General features: G+C 39.5%; 1 protein-coding gene across 1 annotated transcript in view; it reads right to left on the bottom strand.

Annotated features, from left to right (window-relative positions):
• Nucleotides 1-23,893, bottom strand: part of DERA (deoxyribose-phosphate aldolase) — a 118,567-nt gene that overhangs the window by 53,217 nt on the left and 41,457 nt on the right. Inside the window, exons 2-5 of the mRNA XM_045462520.1 lie at nt 16,139-16,236; nt 14,830-14,977; nt 13,008-13,103; nt 10,871-11,005 (exon numbers count right to left, since the gene is read on the bottom strand). Of these exons, the coding sequence (XP_045318476.1) occupies nt 10,871-11,005; nt 13,008-13,103; nt 14,830-14,977; nt 16,139-16,236 (477 nt within the window). The remainder of the gene's footprint in view (nt 1-10,870; nt 11,006-13,007; nt 13,104-14,829; nt 14,978-16,138; nt 16,237-23,893) is intronic.

Here is a 23,893-nt window from a genome sequence, read left to right as displayed (position 1 = left end):
GCCAGATCAGGGTTGGGGGGTGGGCATCCTCATCAGTGAGGACTGGGAATTCTGGAGGACTTGGTGAGCTCAACCACCCTGGGTGCACAGTACTAGATGAGGGAGACAGCCTATGTGGTCAAGAGACTGTTCCACACATGGAAATTGATCAACTAAATAAATATACTGAGGATAATGGGAACAAGATTTCTCATGACAAGAAAGAGGGACACAAATATAGAAAGGGGAGTGGGCAAGAATAGCCATTTGATGTTGGCTTGTGAGGAAATCATCAGTGTGAACTCATAGTTTCTGATACAGATAGATTATAGATAGATGGACAGACAAATATAAATGCACGTGTATTTATATGTGCACATTGTGTATATGTGAAAATTCATGCATTTCCTACATCTGTCCACTGAGAAGACCTAGAAACAGCAGCCTTACAGCAGTGAGCACACCTAGCACCCAGACCTTGATTTCTAAAAATCAATCTTCACTAAAAGAAAGTAGACCTCCTTGGAAAAATGGCCGATTCCAGGGCTAGCACAGAAAAAAAGTTAAAGATAAGCCTGAAATATCCATGATAAGAATTCAAGGAACTTCTTGAACATGTCAAAGAATAGTATGAACATGTCAAAAGGACAGAAGAACAATCTAACACAGCGCCTACTGGCCAAATCTGGGATAATCTGAATATCAATAATAAATAATGACAGTAATGGATTATAACCAATTGAATCCAATAGGACTCCATGAGCTCTTATAAACAGAAAGGAAAAAAAAAAAAAGTAGGAGAGGAGAAGGTAATGCTAACTAGTAAGTATAAAAGAAATGATGGAATTAGAAAACCACCATTTGACAAATATCAGAGTAATAACTGAAGAATTATGAATGAATGCTAAAACTACCAAATAAAGTTAGATGAGGAACAGGATATTAATACAATCTCAAAATATCTCCATTCATTTCTGTATTAATTACTTGTTAAAACACAAAATACTGGGGCACCTGGGTGGCTCGGTCAGTTAAGTGTCCAACTCTTGGTTTGAGCTCATAGTCCATGAGATCAAGCCCTGCATCAGCCTCTGTGCTGACAGCATGGAGCCTGCTTGGGATCCTCTCTCTCCCTTGCTCTCCGCCCCTCCCTGTGCTTGCACGCACTCTCTTCTCTCTCTCTCTTTCTCAAATACATAAACTTTAACAAAAAACACAAAATACTTATTAATTTTATAATGGAGAAACTTGCCAGAAAGCATCTTAGCCAATTAAAACTTAACATCCTCAATAATGGGACAAATGCACATCTTAGGACTCCCGACATAATGCACTGAGAAGAACTGAGCAAAACTTCTGTGGTATTTCTCCCCAAAATATATAACTTGAATCTAATCATGAGAAAAACATCAAACAAACCCAACTGAAGCACATTTTGCAAAATAACAGGCACCTATTCTTCACACTCAAGGAAAGATTGAGGACTGTTCCAGAGTGAAGAAGACTAGACAGACATGTAACCATTGATCCCAAAACTAATAAAGACCATTTTTGAGACAATCTGCAAAATTTGAACAAAGTCTATGGATTTACTGGTAGTATGCTATCAGTGTTAATTTCCTGATTTTGATGGTATACTGTGGCTTGGTACAAGTGTTCTTGTTTTTAGAAAATATACACTGAAATATTCATGACTAATGGACCAACAGGTCTGCAACTTAATCTCAAAAAATTGAAATAATTACACATATATAATTTTATAAACACACACATGTACACACACAAAGATAATGAGAAGACAAAAGGCAAATGGGACAAAATTTAATAACTGTGAAATCTCAGTGAAGAGTAAATAGTTCTGTGTACGATTTTTGCAACTTTTCTGTAAGTTTAAAATTACTCAAAAATAAAAGTTAAAAAGATATATTTCATATACTATTGTGATTTATTTAGCATCTAGATATTTTTTCTTATGGAAGGGCTTTCAAGATTATCAACTATTCTATTTTTTAAACAAAAAATATTTGATTATATATGGTACATATTGCCTGCTTTTTCCCCTTGAAATATCATAGACATCTTTCCATATTAATAAATATAGGTTTGTAGCCCAGTTTTTAATGGCTACACAATCTTCCCCTGCATGGTCATAAATAATTTATACAATCATTTTTCTGTTATTGGATACTTAAGGTTTCAGATTTTTTGCTATTAGGAACAATACTTCAGTAAACGTCCTTATGGTTACATCTTTGCATACATCATGACCTTATTCCCTAGAGCTTTCATTAATTTTTTTTCTGCTCACCTACTCACATGTAATCCGTGTTCACTGTTAAAAAATTCAAACAGTATGGAAACTAAAACTTCTCCATTTAAAAAAGGAAGAAAGAATAATTCTTGCATGTAACAGAAAAATAATAATCTGGAAGACTATTATAAAAGATGACTGACAAATGAAAATGGAATTCAAACACCACGACTGCAAATTAGTCAGAATAATGCAAAATATAACAAAACACATACACCGGAGAAGTGGCTGGCATAGTGATGTCACATTAAAAACCTGATAATAAATGTTTTGACTTATAATGAGGTTTTCAGGAGTAGCAAAAGTGGGTGTACTAGAAACCCAGGATATATTACATTGTAGATGCGTAATCAATATAGTAGCAAAACCAGCGGAGGAGTTGTCTCCTGTCTGTCCCCCCACATCCCTCCCACCACTGCCACACTGAGGAGGAGAAATGGAGGTCGTAACCTGACCTTCTGCTCATCATTCCCAGCTGAAAAACAAGTGAGGCTGTGTTGATGGAGTGTGTTCACTGACAGGAGTCAGAGAACTTAGCCACACTGGGAAAGGCCTGTATGATGAGAATGCAGATCCAAGGAGCAGAGGGGGTCACACTGCATCTGTTTCAAGCAGCATCCAAAAACGGTGGAGAACTGGCTCTCCCTTCTGCCTCCCTGTGTCAGCAGGAACTTGCGTCTACAGTATTTTACTTTTCTCTGTTCAAAAGTATCTTGTTTCTCTCCAGCTTCCACCCATAAGGGAAGTATATTCTTAATCTTGGGGCACCTGGAAATCCATAAAGTTTTCTGGGAAAGCACTGCTATAGACAAAGAAAACTGTGTTAGTAAAGCTTTTGTGAATAGAAATTATGGTTTAAGTAAAAACCCAAGTGTTTAAAGCCTATGCTTCCTATCTAAAAGTCATAAAGTAGTTTCCTTTTATATTTCATGCTACTCAAAGGCACTTAAAAAATAATTGTTAACGAATTATATCTAAGCAATTATTTTTTGAGTACCAGAAAAGATGTTCAACACTGCACATGAATGGCCTGAAAATATCTCTTAAGATAATTATATGTATAGTAAAACACTTAATATAAAGTGTACAGCAACCTTTTAAATTAAAAAAGTCACAAAATGTTCAAGAACAGTTTTCATCCACCAAGGCAACTAATTAATCTTGTAAGACTAAAACAGAGATGAGCTAAAACGCCAGGTAGTAAAATAACCTATAAGAGATAAAACACACACATTTTGGTCAATACTATTTGAAGTTTCAAAGAATCATAGCCTAAAAACAAAAACCATAAAAGCATACAGCTGCTATAAGTATCTCCAGCATTTTTCTGTTATAAACAACCCCCAAAACAGAGAAAATACAGACTATAGATTATGTGATTCCTCCTCAAACAGTGTCTATAGATTTAGAGATGGCTTTTCTCATAAGATATTCTGATTAACAACTCTACAAAACAAAGAACAATTCCAATTTCTTTTAAGAGATGTTCTTTCTACCATCCTTCTTGTGTAAAAATCAGCAAATAAGAAAAATAAATTGCTGCCAAGATTCAAGATTTTCAGGATCCACTTCATTAGACACAGTGATAGACACTGTGGCATTGGCCCCAATATTTCATTCTCTCCCCCCAAAACTCTTGATGGCCTGAGACATGTACTCCACAAACCAGGTTTAGGAGAACAAATCAGGACTGACGAACTGAAGAAGATACAAGGGGGATCTAGATACAGGACACAAACAACATTTCCAAGTACGACACTGAACGCACTATGCTGAAAAATGTTACAGAAGAAGCCACCTTTGGGGTGATGTCTGACAGTGCTCTGGTATGGAAGAGAAAGTCAGCTGTAGGTCTTGAGCTCAGAGAACTGGAAGATTCTTGAACAAGGCAGAATCTGATACCATTTCAATGTCACTGGTAATATATTAAGGTAAATACATGCAGCAGCGGGAGGTCATAAAAAAAGTAAAAAATGAACACCTCTATATTTACAGAGCATGGAATGCATTTAATTTTCAAAACCTGTTCAGTAAGATTTATGAGATGATGAACCCCTTCTGGTGAATGCTTTCTTCAAAGAACTGTTTAAGAAATGCAACTTCGATGTCGACTTTAATATCATCATGAAAAAATACCGTATTATAGGTCCTTATCTAGGGAATAATACTCCCAGACAATGAAAACGCCAAATATAAAATCACAGGCCATTATAGCTCTAAAGGACTGTAGAAATCATTAAGTTTTATCCCCTCATTGGTAGCTTATTTAAATGGAGGCAGAGAGAAGTGAAGTGTTTGCCCAAGGACCAGGTATAAATTAGCGAAATTACAAAGACTAAAATCCAAGTCTTTTAGAGTTCTACTTCATTTACTCAATACGTGTCCTATTATGGTTACTTCCCTTGACAACATTCTATGAGCATCAAAAGGAGGAGAGGGAAAGAGAAGAAACTACAGCTGGCATGGAGGGACTGATTCATCTGGGCCAGGCAATGGATGGTCAATTTACATTCATTATCTAATTTAATCCCCATTACAACCCTGTGAAATAGATGCCATTATTCCTGCTTTACAGAGAAGGAACAGAAGACACAGAAAAGCAATGTGGCCAAAAGCTACTAATGGTAGTGCCAGGATTCCAACCACAGTCTATCCAATGCAAAGACTCTGCTCTCAACCCTTCCTGGTCTCCCAGAGTTATCCTCCCTTCTTGTTCCATGGTATATTTGTTCTGGGTAAGCTCTGGGTCTGACCACCTCCAGTGATGACTGGCTTATATGCTGGCTGGCTGGCTGGGTGCCCCTGCCTGTCTCCTAGTCCAGCACAGCATTCCAGGGAGAGGAAAGCCATGCTTTTCCTGAGAGCATAAGAGGTAGATGTACTTTTTGGCTAAACTTGACAGAGAAAGAAACTCTTTATCCATTAAGCCTTCTATTATAGCCAACTGCAGATCCAGACTAAATAGAATCACACAGGGAATACTATTCGTATTAACTAACCAATATATAAATTCAACAATGCTTCAATCATCCTGCACCTAAACTATGTGGAACCAAGAACAAGAAGTATTTTTTTTAAAAAATAGATGTGGGGCGCCTGGGTGGTTCAGTCTGTTAAGTGTCTAACTCTTGATTTCAGCTCAGGTCATGATCTCACAGTTCGTGAGTTCAAACCCTGCATCGGGCTCTGCACTCACAGCACAGAATCAGGGATTCTGTCTCCCTTTCTCTCTGCCCCTCCCCCTGCCTCTCTTTCTCTCAAAATAAGGAAAAATAAACTTAAAAAAAAAAATAGATGTTTCAAGTTAGTGATTCTCTACAACTATGGGATGGTAGGGGAGAGGGTGGAACCAAAATCACCTGGGGCAATTTTCACAGTAAAGAAGCCTAGCCCCTCAGTCCAACACCCAACCCCAATAGTACATATACTCAGGAGGGATATTCTAGGTTCCAGGAAGAGAGGAGTTCGGGCAAGTAATCTGAAAGCATTTTGTCAGGTAATTCTAAGAACCAGCATAACATACCATATATACCCTATATCCAAGTAAAACTACTGTCCTGAGGGATAAGTGAGATGGTGTACGTTTCTGTGCCCGGACAGGAAGGACTAAAGGAAGTACAGGCAAGGAAAGACAGTGTACTATAAAGAGCAAAACAGGATCTGACAGTAAAAAGCTTACCAGAAAAGGGCCAGGCGAAACAACAAGAACAAAACTTTTTAAATAGAAGATATATGAAGTCAAAAGGCACAGGGGTCTGAAGTGTTAGCTGTGGGGAGGATCACCTCCAGGGTTTTCAGCAGCCAGAGAGCATCACCGTGCTCCCGAACAATCCAATCACTAACACCACAGTTTGGAAACTAACCTGTATTTAAGAGAAAGTGTTCACATCAAATACTTTTTAATGGATTTCTTTCTAAAATGACTAGATTCTCTGATCTGATCAAGATTCAACCGTTCTACTTACATAAAAATGACGCATGAAAAGCAGCATGGTTTAGTGGGGAAACTGAGCATGCGTTTTGGAGTCAAACAGATGTAGGTTCCGGTACTTGGGAGGTTTTGTGGTCTTCAGTATAGGGAATGTGGCTGAAATCGGAGAGGTCAGGAGGTTTTCAAGGGAGAGTGTGCAAAGTGTGAGAAGTTTGAGAGCTTGCTGGGACCCAACCTGAAGACTGCCAACACTTCAGGGATGACGGAGGAGAGAGAGGACCTTGCATACAAGACACAGGGACACAGGAGTCATCAGAAACTTGAAGGAAAACCTGAAGAATTTAGGATTACCAAAGCCAGGCAAAAAGAGTGTTTCCAGAAGGACTGTGCACTGTGTCAAATGCTGAACAGTAGAGCTAAACAAACAACTGCAGAATATTCCCTGGGCATAGGAAAATAAGAGGACATTGGCATCTTGATTAGTACAGATTCAAGGGAAACAAGTAAATATAACTCTTTTAAGAATCGTAGCCATGAAGGGAAGAACAGAAAGGTAGACTTAGCTGGAGATGAGGGGGAAGGTTGACATGTGAGCATTTTTTTAATGGATAAGAAAAGCTTACATTACGTTTAGGTGTTGATGGGAATAAATCGTAGAGACAGATGAAAGATACAGGAGAAAAAAATGGCCAACAAATGGAGTAAGGCCTCTGAAAATGTGGAAGGAGATTAGAGCCACTGCACAGAGGAGGGACTGGACTTAGGAGGAAGGAAAAGGAGGAACAAAGGAAAGCAGAGCTGATGCAAGGACCTCGAGGGAGACCCTGTCTACTGGTTTCTATTTTCTCTAGAAAGTAGCAGGTGGGTCTTCTGCTGAGAGTGAAGGAGCCTCAAGATGGGCAGAAGAATTAGAAGCTTGAGGAGAAAGAAACTTTAAATTGTCACCAAGGAGAATTAAAGAAGAGGAATACAGGCCCCCCTCCAGTCTCTTTGAGTTCATGCCCGAAACTGTGGACCCTGTGACCATGAGCAGTGATTAGGATACAGTCTGAATGGCCAGGTTTAAAAATGGGACTCTTCCTTTTGTGCTTTAACCAGGGTCCTACACACCTCAGCGCACAGAGAGGAGACGAATCTAGACTTGAACGTTTGAACGTATAATAGCCTCACAGACATTTCCATCAGCAAATTCCAAGAAATCAATTCTAGGGGCGCCTGGGTGGCTCAGTCGGTTAAACGTCCGACTTCGACTCAGGCCACGATCTCACGGTCCGTGAGTTCGAGCCCCACATCAGGCTCTGAGCTGATGGCTCGGAGCCTGGAGCCTGCTTCCGATTCTGTGTCTCCCTCTCTCTCTGCCCCTCCCCCGTTCATGCTCTGTCTCTCTCTGTCTCAAAAATAAATAAACGTTAAAAAATTAAAAAAAAAAAAAAGAAATCAATTCTAGGCTCATATTTTAGTAAACAGCTAATATCAAAGCATGACACTGAAAAATACAGTACGTAATCAAATTGAGGCAAATTAAGACAAAATACCACAGTGAAAAAAAGGCCTCAGTCATTGCAGGTTTCTATTTAGAATTAAATTTCCAGTATTAAATGTTCCTTTTCAATTTGTTTTGGGTCAAGAGGTTATTAACACCATAAAAAAGTTAATAGAAAAGTATGGTCTAGGACAAAGATGTGTTATTATATTTTACATGAATGCCTGTTATTAGGAAATTATCAGTTCCTAAAAACAACCATTCCTAGTTCATTAAGGGACAATTACATCAAAACTCATCTCCTATTATATTTTATTTCCCAATTAGTATTCTAGAGACAAGAGCACATGTTATAATAGAAACCATACTTCTCTGTCTACAACTGTTAAATAAAAGATATAGGACATATAGTTTTTTTATCTAACTAAATCATATAGTTTATTTCCAAATTTGTTTTAAATATTATGTTTATTCATTTTTCTCCTCTTACTCTGGCCCAAAATCTTAATTGAAATCTATGACCAGAAGGAAACAAGAATTAATATATAGGGACAAGAGACATCTATTTAAAAGCCTGGGTGGCTTGGTTGGTTAAGCATCCGACTCTTGATTTTGGTTCAGGTCATGATCTCACCTCTCCACAGTTCATAAGATCATGCCCTGCACTGGGCTCCATGCTAACAGCACAGAGCCTGCTTGGGATTCTCTCTCTCCATTTTTCTGCCGCTCTCCTGTTCACATGCATGTGCACTTTCTCTCAAAAAAAAAAAAAAAAACTTAAAAAAAATGTTTGCAATTGGTCAAAGCTCACATGAACCATAGGAAAAGGAACAAAAATCAAAAGCACAAAAAGATATTTGTGAACTGTCAAGAATTTAAACCTGGCAAGGATTAAAAATGTTGATGAAGTATAGTTGGGAGTACAGGGCAACAGGAATGGCTTTAACATTTGTTCTAGATCATTCAGAACTGTGGTATCAGTGACTGCATCACAGTGATACTCTCAGTGCTGCTAAGATCTCTGAGATGACCTGTCCCACAGCTAATGGCACTGTGCCTTTTGACTTCATGTATCTTTTTATTTAAATATTTGTGTTACTGTTGTTTCACCTGGCCCTTTGCTGTTAAGCTTTTTACTGTCAGACCCCGTTTAGCTCCATGTGGCTAAACTGTCCTTCTCTGCCTTCTGTCCTTCTCTGCCAGAACTTCCCTCAGTCCTTTCCGTCTGGGCACAGAAATGTACACCATCTAACTTATTGGGAATGTTAATATTCTAAGCTAAAAGACTACATTTTCCCGGCTTCACTTGCAGCCAAGATGGCCACTGACTCAGTTTGAGCCACGGAGGTGTAAGCAAAAATGCTGTATGAGATTTTTAGGATAGGACAGCCCTTCTTTCCTATTATCTAGGAAATGAGTGGAAAGACAGGAGCTTCAGAAGCCATCTTAGAGAATGGCGTGCCCTTAAGCATGAGAGCAGAAGCCACACACTTTGGAAGTAGAAGAAAAAAGTAGCATAGGTCACCCCTGAAATACCTACCTCTAGACTTTGTATAAGAAAACAAATCCTGAAGTATTTAAACTACTGACTGAATCTTTGCCTACTCCATAACCAAAAGCAATTCTTAATGAATAAACAATGGAATTAGGATTTATGGATGTTAGGGGCACCTGGGTGGCTCAGTTGGTTAAGCGTCCGACTTTGGCTCAGGTCGTGATCTCACAGTTTGCAGATTTTGGACCCGCATCAGGCTCTGTGCTAACAGCTCAGAGCCTGGGGCCTGCTTCAGATTCTGTGTGTGTGTCTCTCTCTCTCTGCCCCTCCCCTGCTCATGCTCTCTCTCTCTCTTTCTCACACACACACACAAATACATAAACTTTAAAAAAAAAAAAAAAAGGATTTATAGATATTAAGTTAGATGGACTGATGGAGAGAAAGAAGAGTACCTGGGTGGCCCAGTCAGTTAAGTGTTCAACTTGGCTCAGGTCATGATCTCACGGTTCATGAGTTCGAGCCCCATGTCAGGCTCTGTGCTGACAGCTCAGAGCCTAGAGCCTGTTTTAGATTCCGTGTCTCCTTCTCTCTCTTCCCCTCCCCTGTTTGCATTTTGTCTCCCTCCCAAAAATAAATACACATCAAAAACAAATTTTTTTTAAAGACTCACAGAAAGATATCCATGAGATACTGGCAAGTCCAATAAGTAGGTTAAGAAAAAATACATTAAATATAATCCTACTGTTTACTTAAACTTTGAAAAAGGGTGTCAGTTGCAGGACGTCTGGGTAGCTTTGTTGATTAAGCATCTGACTCGACTACAGTTCAGGTCGTGATCTCATGGTTCATGAGTTGGAGCCCCGTGTCGGGCTCAGTACTGACAGTGCAGAGCCCGCTTGGAATTTTCTCTCTCTTCTTCTCTTTCTGCCCTTCCCCTGCTTGTGCGCTATCCCTGTCTCTCTCAAGATAGATAAACTTAAAAAAAAAAAAGCTTTAAAAAAATTTTTAGTTGAACTACTTTTATGATTCTTTTGAAATAGAAAATTGTACTTATTTTAGCTATCAACCATCTCTAGTATACAAAATATATTTAAGGCGCAGGTCAAATCTTTTTTTTAATATTTAATTATAAAAAGTTTGTTATTGAAATGGGTAATGTTTTTCATAATTGGTGCGATAGTAAATTATGAATCTCAAAGGTAAATATAATAACCCCTAGGAACTATGTGTAAGAATAGCAGGAATAAAGCAGACTTCGCAGACTTACTACTAATCCCACCTCCAAAAACTCCACAAAGATTAACATAAAAAAGGGAAGTTTCCTCCACATATTAAACTCTGCATAAATGACTTGCCTAGAGTGATTTATGTATTGAGTAATAAAATACTGGAGGACAGAATAAAAGTTAACAGTCTACTGCATAGAATAACCACTCACCTAAGCACTCAAAGGGATCTAAAAAGTTCACATAGGTGGGCAACTGTCTAGGATTTGTGAGGGGAACAAGGATGAGCAATACCAGCCGTGTTTTCTCTGAAATTCGCCTTCTGATCTAGTGACTGTAATCTAGAACAATGACTTCCAAAACATGCTGCCTCTTTTCTAATCGTCTCCATTTCATTCACTAGGACAGAACTAGGCCTCCCTCTTAGGTAAGGACTTGCACATACCTTCCCACTGGCCTGTCAGCACCAAGGTCCTGTTAATTACCACATCAATTTCTGTAGCTCCATCTTCCACAGCCAATCTGATCTCTTCCAATCGTGTTTTTAAATGAGTCTGTCCAGCTGGAAAGCCAGTGGCCACTAGTAAAGAGAGGGAAAAAGAAGGAAGGAAGGGAGGGAGGGAGGAAGGAAGGAAGCAAAGAGAGAGGGAAGGGAGGAAAAAAGGAAGGAAGGGAGGAAGGAAAGAAGACAAATTTTAGTTGGTTTCTCAACAAGGAATTTGATACAAAAACACAAAAAACAACAACAAACAGCATTTAGACTAAAGCATTAATGACACTAAAGAGCTTCACGCTTATGTTGCAAAGTGAAGTGTGAAGAAATAGAAGGTCATCTCATATGGTGTTATTGGTGTTAGGGTAAATGTTAGTATTGCATCGTCTGGAAAACCTGAAAGTAAGTTGCTGCAGTGATGCTCATGAGGGGGCTCTAAGTAAATAGATACTAAGAAAACATGTTATCGTCACACCGAGTCATAAAACAGTAGCTATAGCTCTATCTTGATGGACCCTGGTTAATTATGGATCCTACTCCTAATCAAGTTGGCTATCATTGTATTCTTGATTTACTTACTCACACTTACAGCTGTGGTAACCAAACTGCAGTATAGGTTTTTCCCACTGCCTATCTTAAAATGAATAGCCAAGCAGATGAGAATAGAGGGAAGAGACAGCAGGAGGGAAAAGTACCTAATTTGTCCACAAAATTGGGACAGGGGTCAGGTGGGAAGAACAGGACCAAGTACAAAAAAAAACAAAAAACAAAAACGAAAAGAAAATACAGCCACACTTCTGAAAACCTATTATATTTTTTACACGTGCGTCATTAATTCCATTTCTATGACTAAAGATAACCTTTTGTATTTCCTTGATGTTATTAAATTCCTTGGGTCTGCTATCTTACAGGAGAGCACATTTCCCTGTGGTATAAAAGAAAAGCTGAATTGACAGAAGCTGATGAAAAATTAAGGCAGCTGCCAAATACTGTGGGAATCCTCACAAATGGCTTGTGTATCAATACTGTATACTATGTTTCTTTTGATGTATCCCTAATAAAATAAATTAATCATCTTTTTAGACTCCTTTTTCAAGGCCCCAGGATATTCCTCTTAACATCTTCTAGAAGTACAATCTAATTTTATATCTGTCCATCCATATACTCACACACACTCAGCTACACAGAAGCTTTTAAGACCTTTCTTTCCTTCATGCCAAGTCCTACTGAGTCTCTCTTAAGCCAATAACTCCTGAACATACCCTCTCTACTTTATCTCCCAGGCTTTGGAGTGGCTCTCCTCACCTCCCACAGGGACTGTGATAAGTCCCCCTAACATCCTGTCACCCCTCCTTAATGTGTCCAGTACCATCTCCTGACCCACTACAGCATAAAGCTGATCATGACATAACCTCTTCTCAAAACCTTGCGGTATCTGCCCATCACCAGAATGAGCCCAAAGGCCACTGCCGAGCCTAGTTTCCCTATGGGATCCAGCCCTGATCTACCTCTCCAGCTTCAACTCCCGGAGCCCCTTGCCCCCCTGCCCCAATTTAGACCCAACAGCTGCAAGCCACGTACAGTTCCCTGAACACGCTCCTGTGCCTTCACACACGCTAGTTCTTCTGTCTAAAATCATTCGCTAACTCACCAACATGCCTCCATACCCTTTAAGACCCTATGCAGCTATTAGCTCCTCTATGAAGAATCCCCTTACTCTCTGTCACCAACCTCTGCAAAATAAATCACTCCCTGCTCAGAGTTACAAGTGTAGCTTCTGCATATCTCTATTAGCATATTTTGCATACATATAATACTATATATCCTGCATGATGATGTTTTAAACTTGATTATTCCTCCTAAACAACTAAGTTTCCTTAAGGACAGGGAAACACTTCTGTATTCTTGGGAATTCACATGGTCAGCTACTTAGCAGGCAATCAGATACTGAGACAATGAGTAAATACAAATAATTAAATAGATAAAACTAATTAAAATAATATAAAATTATATATAAAGCCTCCAGGTGTTTTGAGGTGAAGAACCGGAAACAGGTTGAGAGACAACAGCAAAGCCAAAACAATTTTACCCGAAGCCACTGGGATGGTGGAGCCGGCTGCCTTCAGTGCTTTCACAGCATCACACACTCGTGCGGGATAAACACAAACAGCGGCTGTAGTAAGGCCTATGAAGAAAGAAATAGTAACAGCCTACTTTAGCGGAAGTTCAATTTGTACAATATGCTTTTAATTATTATTTATACCACCACACTGGCAGAAATCAAAATGGCAGGAAAAATAACTCCCCCATGACGCTGCACTGAATGAAAAAGTTTTAGGGGCGCCTGGGTGGCTCAGTTGGTTAAGCATCTGACTTCGGCTCAGGTCATGATCTCACGGTTCATGGGTTTGAGCCTCGCGTCGTGCTCTGTGCTGACAGCTCAGAGCCTGGAGCCTGCTTGGATTCTGTGTCCCCCTCTCTCTCTGCCCCTCCCCTGATCTCTCTCTCTCTCTCTCAAGAATAAACATTAAAAAAAATTTTAATAAATAAAAAGCTTTGACTCTCCACATTCCCTTCCAGGTCTTGACAATATGGGTCATTTTCTAACCGTTAAAGTCATGGAATAAAACAATCATGATGCTACTCTTTGAGGATAATATAATACCACTTTTTAAAAATTCTTAAATGGTAAACATAATGGTCTTGACTCAGTGACAATATTTTATTTCATGTAGATAACAAAATCCAGATTTCCACAGCAAACAGGCAGTGGATGGAAAAAAAAATGGACGTGAACCTTACAAGGTAATATAGCAAAATGGCATTTAATTGATCCTATTCCCTCTGTTGCAAGAAATAATAAAATCTGAATCTGGAGCCCTTATTTGGAAGAATAAGCTCTTAAATCTAAAAAAAAATCAAATAAAAATCAAATAGCCAATATAAAACAAAACAAGAGCATAAGACTCATATGAAGTTGTTACTTTTTTCAGCCCCTCCCTCAAGGCTGTTACTTTTAATAACTTTGTATAACAACACCTACAAGTAGGTGGTGTTTTTATTGTCAACTCAAAAGAATATATAATCAAGTATCATAAATATTTTTCAAAAGCTGTGGCGTTATAGGTCTACAAATTATCTACAAATTACTTGGGATAAAACACCAGCATTGGACCAAAGCAGCATCTCTAGCTGCATTCATTACAGACAGGCACTCGGGGATCATGAAGCATCTCTCCATGAAAAGCTCCTAAAACCAGCCCAGTGAGTGATATGCACATCATCCCGGAAATGCTGTTAGCCTTCCAGATCTCGGTTTCCTCATTTAGATACAGAGGATCAACTCTCAAAGAAAGGTCTCCTCCTTTCCTAAAATGTTAACATTCTAAACTTACGGCAACTTTAGAAAGTCCTTTCTTTCATGTATACTAAGAGAGTGAATATAACTTTTTTCAAAAGATCTAACCTAATATACGAGCATGCAATATTCCCCATTTGCATTTTATTCTCAAAAGTATTTCATTTACTCACAGAAAATACTTTATGTATGAGATGTGATTATTAAGTAATGAGACTGGCTTTTGCACATGTGGCTAGGGAATGAGAATCAGTATTTTAGAGTCACTAGATAGAAAATTTCCCACACTGAAGAAGTAGAAAGAAAAATAAAGAAACTCTCTACCAGCAACTTTAATCCATGATGGGAAGAACTGACCTAAAAAAGAGATTCAGATTCTCTTCCTGCTATTTTTTACAGAAGAATCTCAATTATTTGCTATGTACACAAATCTACCAGTGGATCTTACTGCTATTATCATTTAAGCAGCTGAATCTTGTCTTAAGTCCTCTTAGATTTAGTAATTAGTACTGTAAAGGGGTAAACACAGACAGATTATATACAACAACATTACCTTTATCATGCACATTTAAAGCTTTTAAGAGATCTTCCCGGATTGGATACTTGGCTTTATAACAAAGCCTTTGAACGTTGGAAGATGTGTCATCACCTGAGAGTGTAGTAAGATCTATAAAGGTAACAGCTTTCAGGAGCCAAGCAGCCTGGTTTAAGAAAAGTAAAAACAAGATTAAAAAAAAAAAAAAAATCGTCAACAACCCAGTTAGTTAGCAGGAAATCATTAGACAAACATTTGTGCTAAAATCTGACATCTACACTGTTCTCAGGCATGTCATTCTCTATATGATATAGACATTGCTCAACAGGGACCAAAAAGATGAACACTGCAGAGAACAAAATAAAAGAGGGGTACAGAGTAGTCTTAAAACTATTTTTCCTTCCGTAGCTATCTCAAAGTGAAATCCCTAATAGAGCAAGCCTCCCCACATCACACCTCCCCATCTTATCCACCAGGAGCCCTGATGGCTACCATGATATGAGAGAACTTGGGAATAAGAGGATCTCTATCTGATATTTTTACCTCCACCCTTGAGATCTAGGATGAGACATTAAAAAAGAAGTCTCTAATTTCTTTGCTGTTTTTTTTTCACTGTATTCCAACCCCATTTTTAAAACAATATTCATAGTTTGTAATTCATTCTAATGAATTTCCTTTTATCTTTCAATTACAATATTTCCAAGGATGAGTCAAATGAGAAATGTCACCCTAAAGGATTCAATGGCAATATTTTGCCTCACTTGAGAAATGAATTCTGAATTCCTTCTAGTCCTGTGATCCACAGCACATCTTTGGTCAGTATCCACTGAAGGATATGCTGACCACAAGTACCCCATGAAACATCACTTTTTGAATTTTGGAAAATGATTTATGAAAATTAATAGTAAGGTAAACACGGTGGTCAAAGAAGGTCAACTTTTATGCCTAAGGGCCTCAACAGCAGACACACCAGGTTTAGACGTTATGGTTTAAAAATTAAAATAGAAGACAACCAAAGAAGGTAAGTCTAAGGAACTGAATAAATGTGTTGAGGAAATACGCCATTTAATTCACTCATGAATAAAGATGTCTCAAATTCATTTGCGGCTTTGCCACTCAAGAGTGGTAAGATGTTTAACTTGTTCGGATAAATGTGTTATCTTTCTCCAACCCATCATCATCATATATGAATTATTAAAATAAGTCATGGACAGCTGCAATCTTTTAAGTTTAGATGCATCTTGAGCAAAATTCAATATTGTGGCCTTGAGGGAAGAGACCAGGCATTGTAAACTACAGGAATAGAATGCTCAAGAAGAAACCTTACTTGCCACTCCTTTTTCACCATTCTGCGAGCCTGGATTTGCTCTGCACGCCTCAGAACTGCTGGTTGATTCACTTGTATTTTGGAGATCCAGCTAAGGTCTAAAGGGGAAAGAAGAACACTTCTTTATCAAATATATTCACCTATTTTCACGCAGTCCTTGAAAGGATATATCATTTTGCATCGAAGCTCTTATAAAGCTTCTGTTTCTTTTTTGCACAATTACAAATCAATAGCCTTGTTGAAAGAAGCTTGGTCATGAAAAGGCATACTTCATGTAAAATCAAGTACAGGAGGAACCGGAAGAACTTGTATTGATTCGTTACACAGACATATCTAACAGAGGAAAATGTTACATTACTCCTGCCATGTGCCTCACATCTGACGGCAAAGACTTATTTGTAAGTGCCCCATCCAGGAGAACAAATGATTAATAAACTACCTAGTGAATTAATGTTGGGGCTTAAAGGAACCCTTGGTCACTACCCCCTACTGACAAGATTAGTCTCTACTAGAGGCTGATATGATATATCCCATTCTTTCCTCAAAGGAGACTATTACAAAATGTATTAGAAATTACAACATTGATAGAACAGAAGTTTCAAAAAGGGAAAGAAAGAAACAAGGTGTTCAAAAGTCTGGGAGATATCTCTATTGCTTTGGTTTTGAAATGCTCTTTCCTACCTCGATCCTCCCCTCCATCTTAGTTAACTGTAACTTCTATTTTGAACCCAGCCTACATGTTAGCTTTTGTGAAAACACTGCCAAGCTCCTCAGATAGAGCTAACATTTTGGATACAGCTGTACTGTACAACTTGTATTTAGTTCAGCCAGGAGTCATGGTAAAATGGTCTCCTATGCTCACTGTACTGTGAGTCATGATCTTATCTTTGAGTATCTAACACCAAACACAGAGTGGTGCACATGTATTTCACTTTTATCCACCAGCACTCTGTATAACAGAGGTGACCTTAGAGTAAATTGAGCACACACCCATTTACCTTCTGCAAATAACCTCACTTTTATATCCCTCCAGCATCTTCTACCTTCTATAAATAACTTCATTTTTATATCCCTCCAGCAACTTCTTCTTAGAAGAGGCTTAAAAAAAACACAGTGGGAAAGGTTATTCATTAGGAAATATGTCCCAATTATCTGTGATTTTGCTTCCTGCAGTATCAGTTACCTGTGGTCAACTGCAGTCCAAAAACCGAAGATCCTCCTCCTGAGGTATCAGAAGGTCAATAGTAGCCTAACGCTAGCTCACAATGTCTGCATCATTCACCTCATTTCCTCTCATCAGATAGGTATCTTATCATCTCACATCATCACTAGGGTGACTACAGTACAATAAAATATTCTGAGAGAGACCACATTCACATGACTTGTATTATAGCATATTGTCATAATTGTTCTATTTTACTATTACTTATTGCCGTTAATCTCTTAGTGTACCTAATTTATAAATTAAAAATTCTCATAGGTGTGTATGTATAGGAAAAAATATGGTATATATGTAGGGTCAAACACTGTCCACAGTTTCAGGCATCGACTAGGGGTGGTCTTGGAACATATTCTCCATGGATAAGAGGGGACTACGGTACACAATTCTCTACAATGTGATGGGGAAAACTGCTGATTGCATATTGCACTACATAACAACACAAATAATAATAATAAAGTATTTGCATCTACCACAGAGATAAGACAACGTTTCTACAAAAAAAAAATTCTCTCATTTCCAATTGATTCCTCTTATCAATATTAATGTTGTAGAAATTCGACGTGAGAGTTTGAGTGATTAATAATGATATACTTATTTAAATATCACTGAATAAAGAGCAGAGTCTGGGTGATTTTTTTTTTTCAATTAAACTATTTTGTTAGCCGAAATCATTTAACAAAACAGATTTTTAACATTTCACTCCATCTGCTCCTCAGAGACACTGTGTTTTCCTGCTTGTCTACTGAGCCAACATCACAGAGAAAATGGGAGTCTAAGGTCAAGCAAATGAAATCTGCCTCTTCTTCCCAACACAGAGATGGGTTCTAGGTAAAGCCCAAAGAAATAAGACCAGACAGACACATCAGACTCATCCTAATCATAAGACCTATAAGAACCCCTCTATACCCAAAGACAGGGGAGATTCTTAAAAAAACAAAAACAAAAACAAAAACTAGTAACGGTGATTACATTTGTGGTAAAGATCGTTTCAGGCAGATAGTAAAACCAATGAGGCAAAGAGTTGTGTGAAATACAAGGCTCACCACCAAGCCACTGTTGTCAGTGGCCAAAAGAGGGAAGCCTATGCTGGTGGGGCAAGGCTTTGAGGGGCCGTCCTTTATCAGTCATGTGACGCTTCTGGAAGCCCCTCCCCACCGCTTCTCTACCACTACCACCAATGGAAGCACTGCTACTGGAGAGAGGTCCAGGACGCTCCACCACCTGGCTGCCTCTGTCCTCATATGACCCTCTTCTCCCTCTCTGCTCCTCCAACCCTGTGGTACAGCGTTTCTAAACTATCAGGAGTTCACTGGCAAGCCTGTCACGTTCTGTCTCTGGACCTGTGCACGCTGTCTGCTCCTTCTGCCCTTCATTATCTTGCCAATACAGTGAACTCCTACCCAACCTTTAGGACTCAGTTCGAATGCTACCTTCTCTGTGAACCTTCTCCGAACCATACCAGTTGAGCTACTCCCTTGTTTCTTTGCACTTAAGGCTACTCTCTAGTGTACGGTTAGCGCAGACCCCTTCATTCTGAATACACTGATTTGCCGAAATGTTCACATTCCCCACAGATTTTTAAAACTCCAAGCCAAGGCCTGACACGTGGGCGGCATTCAATAAATAAGCCGAATGGTTCCCCGACACCAGCCATGATCGAATTCTGAGCAACACCTTTCCCAGCTGCTTTAAAACAAAATGAGCGTTTACTTCCCCTCACCACCACTTTATTGAGGTATAACTGACAAATAAAAATTGTGTATGTTTAAGATACACATCTTGGTGTTTTGATATACATATACACTGCGAAATAATCACCACAATCAAGCTGATTAACCTATCTATCACACCATTTTCTCTTTTTCCCTTTTTTGTGTGTGCTGAGAACAATTAAGATCTGCTCTCTGGGCAGATTTCAAGCACACGATAAAGTATTGTTAATAATGGTCACATTACCGTACACTAGATCTCTGGAACTTATTCACCTTGTATAATGGAACTTTGCACCCCAACTGTTTCCAATAAAGGAACTTGTGGATCTCCACAAGAGAAGTTGGGATTGAGGCATGCATGGAATACCTGAGGACATCCACCTTAAAAACGAATTTTTAGTAATATTCCCCACCAAAGGTTAGAACCCACAAGGCCTGCTCTCATACTTCACAGACATCACTCGCCAGAGGTCCCTGCAAACCACCTACTGGAGAATGTAATAGGATAACTTCTCTTGCAGTATCAGCCTCCACTGTTAAAAATATCATTAGTGGTCATAAAATTATCTGGCCCCATATTTAATCCAGCCACAGAATTTGCCTCTGTGACCTCCCATGGTAATGAATTATATAAGTGACTATCTCATTTTATTAGCACTTAATTTGCTACTCTTTAATTTCATCAAATAACCCTTGTTCTCATATTATGGGGTCTGGGGAAAAGAAAGGACTGATTGGCCTTTGTTATGTCCTTCATAATTTTTAATATTTTATTCGAGTACCCTTTAGCGTCTCCTTTCCAGGAGAAGTGATTCTAATGCACACAATCTCATCAGTACCATAGAATCTTCTCTTACGGGGCCAGGAGGGGTTTCAAGTGCACGTGCCTTTGGGGAGAATCGACATGAAGCCATAATTGGAAGGCGATAATACTCTTTTCTTAAAACTCTCCCATGAAAAAATATCCTACTGTGTCTCTTAGTATGTCATCTGGGTGGCTTTCAGGCCCTTCTGTCAGTTATAAATTTATTCTCAGAGACTCTTCTCACAATTTTTTATTATTGTTATCTTTCCTGTGTTAAGTCTCAATGGAGACAAATCATTTTCCTTACAACTCTACCATGTAGTCTGTCACTTCCACGGGTGCTTCCCTGGAGGTTCTCGCACTTCTTCAGAGTATTTCAAATGGTAACTCTGTGAAAGGAGGTTTATTTGTATTTTGATTTGACCTTTGTTCCTAATAGAGAAAAATACATTGTGATAGCTTATTAGAGATTTTTTTTTCCCCCAAATTTGGGAAAAGGAAGAAAGACTAAATTTCCCATGCTTTCTTTTCATTCTTTTCTGGTTATTTCCAGTTCTAATTTGCAACTTCCCAGGAATCAGCCAGACCTTTCCATATGCACAAGTGCCTAGCACAAAAATAGTTGCTCAATAAGGCTCTTGCATCACAGTAAATTTTTTTAAATGTTTATTTATTTTGAGAGAGAGAGAGACAGAAGGAGAAGCAGAGAGAGAGGGAGATAGATAATCCCAAGCAGGCTCCACGCTGTCAACACAGAGCCCAACAGGGTTCAGTCTCACAAACCGTGAGATCATGATGTGAGCCATAATCAGGAGTCAGTTGCTTAACCAATTAAACCATCCAGGTGCTCCACAGTAAATTTACTGTTTACCACAGACCCTGTAACTGGTGAAATATCAACGTGACCATGTCTAGTCTTTTTTTTTTTTTAATGTTTATTTTTGAGAGACAGAGACAGAGCATGAGCAGGGGAGGGGCAGAGAGAGGGAGACACAGAATACGAAGCAGGCTCCAGGCTCTGAGCTGTCAGCACAGAGCCCGACGCGGGGCTCAAACTCACAGATCATGAGGTCACGACTTGAGCCGAAGTCGGACGCCCAACTGACTGAACTACCCAGCAGCCCCAACCACGTAAGGTCTTTTAAACTCAGCCTTGGAAAAGGGCAGCTTGGCTAGAAAAAAAAAGAGCTTTGGATGTTAGTGCATGCCTGATCCATCCAAGCTCATTAGATACTCAACTTATATAAATGAGCAGACTCAGCCTTGCCCACTTCCTAAGCCAAAAATATACAAGAGAGACTGGAAGCCCCATCCTTACTAGCAGGTAGGAATAAGAATTAGCTTTCTTCACAAAGTCTACTACCATCCAATAAGCCCCCGGTAAGCTCTCTGGGGCATCCATGCCCCCACTGGACATGAGCCAACTTTTCCAACATCCTACTGTGTAAACCCAATTCTCAGAACCCAGATAGATGGTCTAAAAACTAAGACACCCGGGCTCAGTTGGTTTAGTGTCCAACTCTTGATCTCAGCTCAGGTCTTAATCTCAGGGTCATGAGTTTAAGCGTCACACTGGGCTCCATGCTAGGGGTGAAGCTTATTTAAAAAAAAAAAAAAAATAGGAACCAAGAAACCAGCAACTTAGAACATATATTACTACTAGTCACAGAGCCTTACTACTATGACATCTCCCCAGAGCCACTCTGACCCTAATCTTCAACTCCTATCCCACATACATTCTCCATTAAGACCACTCTTTAGGTTATTAATCCAAGTCCAGGTGAATATTAAGTTTACTACACCCTCTAAAATATTTCAACTTGGGGGCACATAGGCAGCTCAGTCGATTAAGCATCTGACTTCAGCTCAGGTCAAGATCTCATGGTTCATGGGTTTGAGCCCCATTTCAGGTTCTGTGCTGACAGCTCAGAACCTGGAGCCTGCTTCTGATTCTATGTCTCCCTCTCTCTCTGCCCCTCCCCTGCTTATGCTTTGTCTTTCTCTCTCACTCTCTCTCTCTCAAAAATAGATAAATATATTATTTTAATTTTTAAATAAATAAAATACTTCAACTTAGATTTCTGGCATCAATCTGACATGATCTGCTAACTTGTTCCTTCTTTACCAATCTAGAATATTCTCTGCCTACCCTCCTGTTCCCTCTGGCTTTCATTTCTAGTATGTATTGTATCCATAGCCATGTGGGTTATAACATTCTTTCAGAACACATCACAGTGGAAGAAAGTCTGGGCTCACATTATAAGATACATGTGCTCTTGTACTGGCTTCACATAGCAGCATCCCATTGTGATTTTAAGGTCTTCCCATCTTCTCTTATCCTTCATCCCTCCTTAAGACATGAGCCCTTTCCCAGCTATTGCTGCTCTTTACTAAGTAATTTCTCCCAATTATTCTTCTTCTCGATTCACCAGCTATTGCCTGTAGGTTAATCTAGACACCAAAAGGAGAACCTAGTCACTTGCTCTGGCATCAAAAGTACTGTTTGTTGCGGTCTCCAGGCTCCCTGTTTCAGATCCACTTGTTCCAAGGATGCCCATAACCACTCAGTGACCAGCCTCAAAGGTTCAACAGCTAGGGGTGGCTGCAATTATGTAGCCAGAGAGCCAGAAGCCCTTAGAGGAGTGAAGCACCCAAATGCAAGTCATACTACCTCTCCATTTAGCCTGTCTGGCCTGTAGGCATTGTGCTACACGGGGTGAGAAATGCAGTGGCATGAAACAGGTTGCTGCTATCCTGAAAGAGCTTAGGGAATAAAGTCACAGACTGGCAAGATCTGAGTAATATAAAAAATATGGGGACATATGTTGTCTTTTAACCAACATTTCCAAAGAATCAGTTAGGAATCTTTCAGTTTTTAAAAACGACAAAAACTGACTTTGGTGACTGGAACAAAAAGGGAAGGATGGTAAAAAACTCAGATAACTGAGAAGAGATTGGAGGAACAAGCTCAGAAAAGAGACAGGAACCAAAGACAACAATACAGAGCCAAAACCAGAACAACGCCAGCATTTAACAGCAATAGCCTGGCCAAGATGTCACAGCAGCTGCTGCGGACAATGACACCACCACTTAACCTAACTCACTCGGAGCCTCAAGTTCCATATAAAAGCATCCAAAGCCTGAACTATGCATGACTGTGGGCAGCAGGGAAGAGGAGAGATCCATTCCTTCCTCTTTGTGCCTCCCTGATGGAATTGCCCAACACTAAGAGGACAGGAGTTAGTTGCTGGAAACTCAAAAAAATTATAAATTTCTATGACAATGGTCAGTAAGTTTGGGACATGCTACATGGGTTAGTTTCTCTTAGAGATACATAAAGAAGTTAGCACATTAGCCTCTACAACAAAGTCCCACAGGAAAGAAAGACTCTTGGATTTTCTTTAATTCAGCATTTCTCAAACATTTGACCACAAAAGGCATTTTCCCTGTAACATACACCTACCACAATGGCTGGGCAATAAGTCAAGTTCAGAGGAAGGGAAGGTCAGAGTCAGTTCATCCAGCTGGCTAAAAAAAAACTCTTAGTAAATAAGTGGAGATGAGAGATTGACCCTAAAGCAGAGGTTTTCAGTCTGGAGACATTTTTGGTTGTCACAGCTGGCGGTAGGAAAGTGACACTTGCATCTAGTAGGCAGAGGCCAGGGATGCTGCTAAGCATCCTACAACGTACAGGACAGTCTCTCTCAGTAGTGTAAGTGCCTGACACTAAGCTTTTGATTGCTTAGGCATCCATTTCAGGACATCTGTCCTGAATAAACACATCAGCAGCTGAATGACACTGCTGCTAACAAACCAAGCAACAAGGAGCTAGACAGCCCCCCCACACGAAGGTCCCTCTCTCAGAGAGCCCTGGGTAACCTAGACAACCACCTGAGTCACCTTGCTTCCCCTCCTCATGCTCCAATTCCTGCTCTTTTGCTTTAAATTAGCCAATAGAGAGAGAGCCCACAAAACCCTAGACACCCACCCTGAGACCCTAAATAAAGACACAGGTC

This window comes from Leopardus geoffroyi, chromosome B4 (genome assembly GCF_018350155.1).
Source record: "Leopardus geoffroyi isolate Oge1 chromosome B4, O.geoffroyi_Oge1_pat1.0, whole genome shotgun sequence".
Lineage (NCBI taxonomy): Eukaryota > Metazoa > Chordata > Mammalia > Carnivora > Felidae > Leopardus > Leopardus geoffroyi.
The sequence above is the reverse complement of the archived record's forward strand: the minus strand, read 5'-3'. Positions and strand labels throughout refer to the sequence as shown.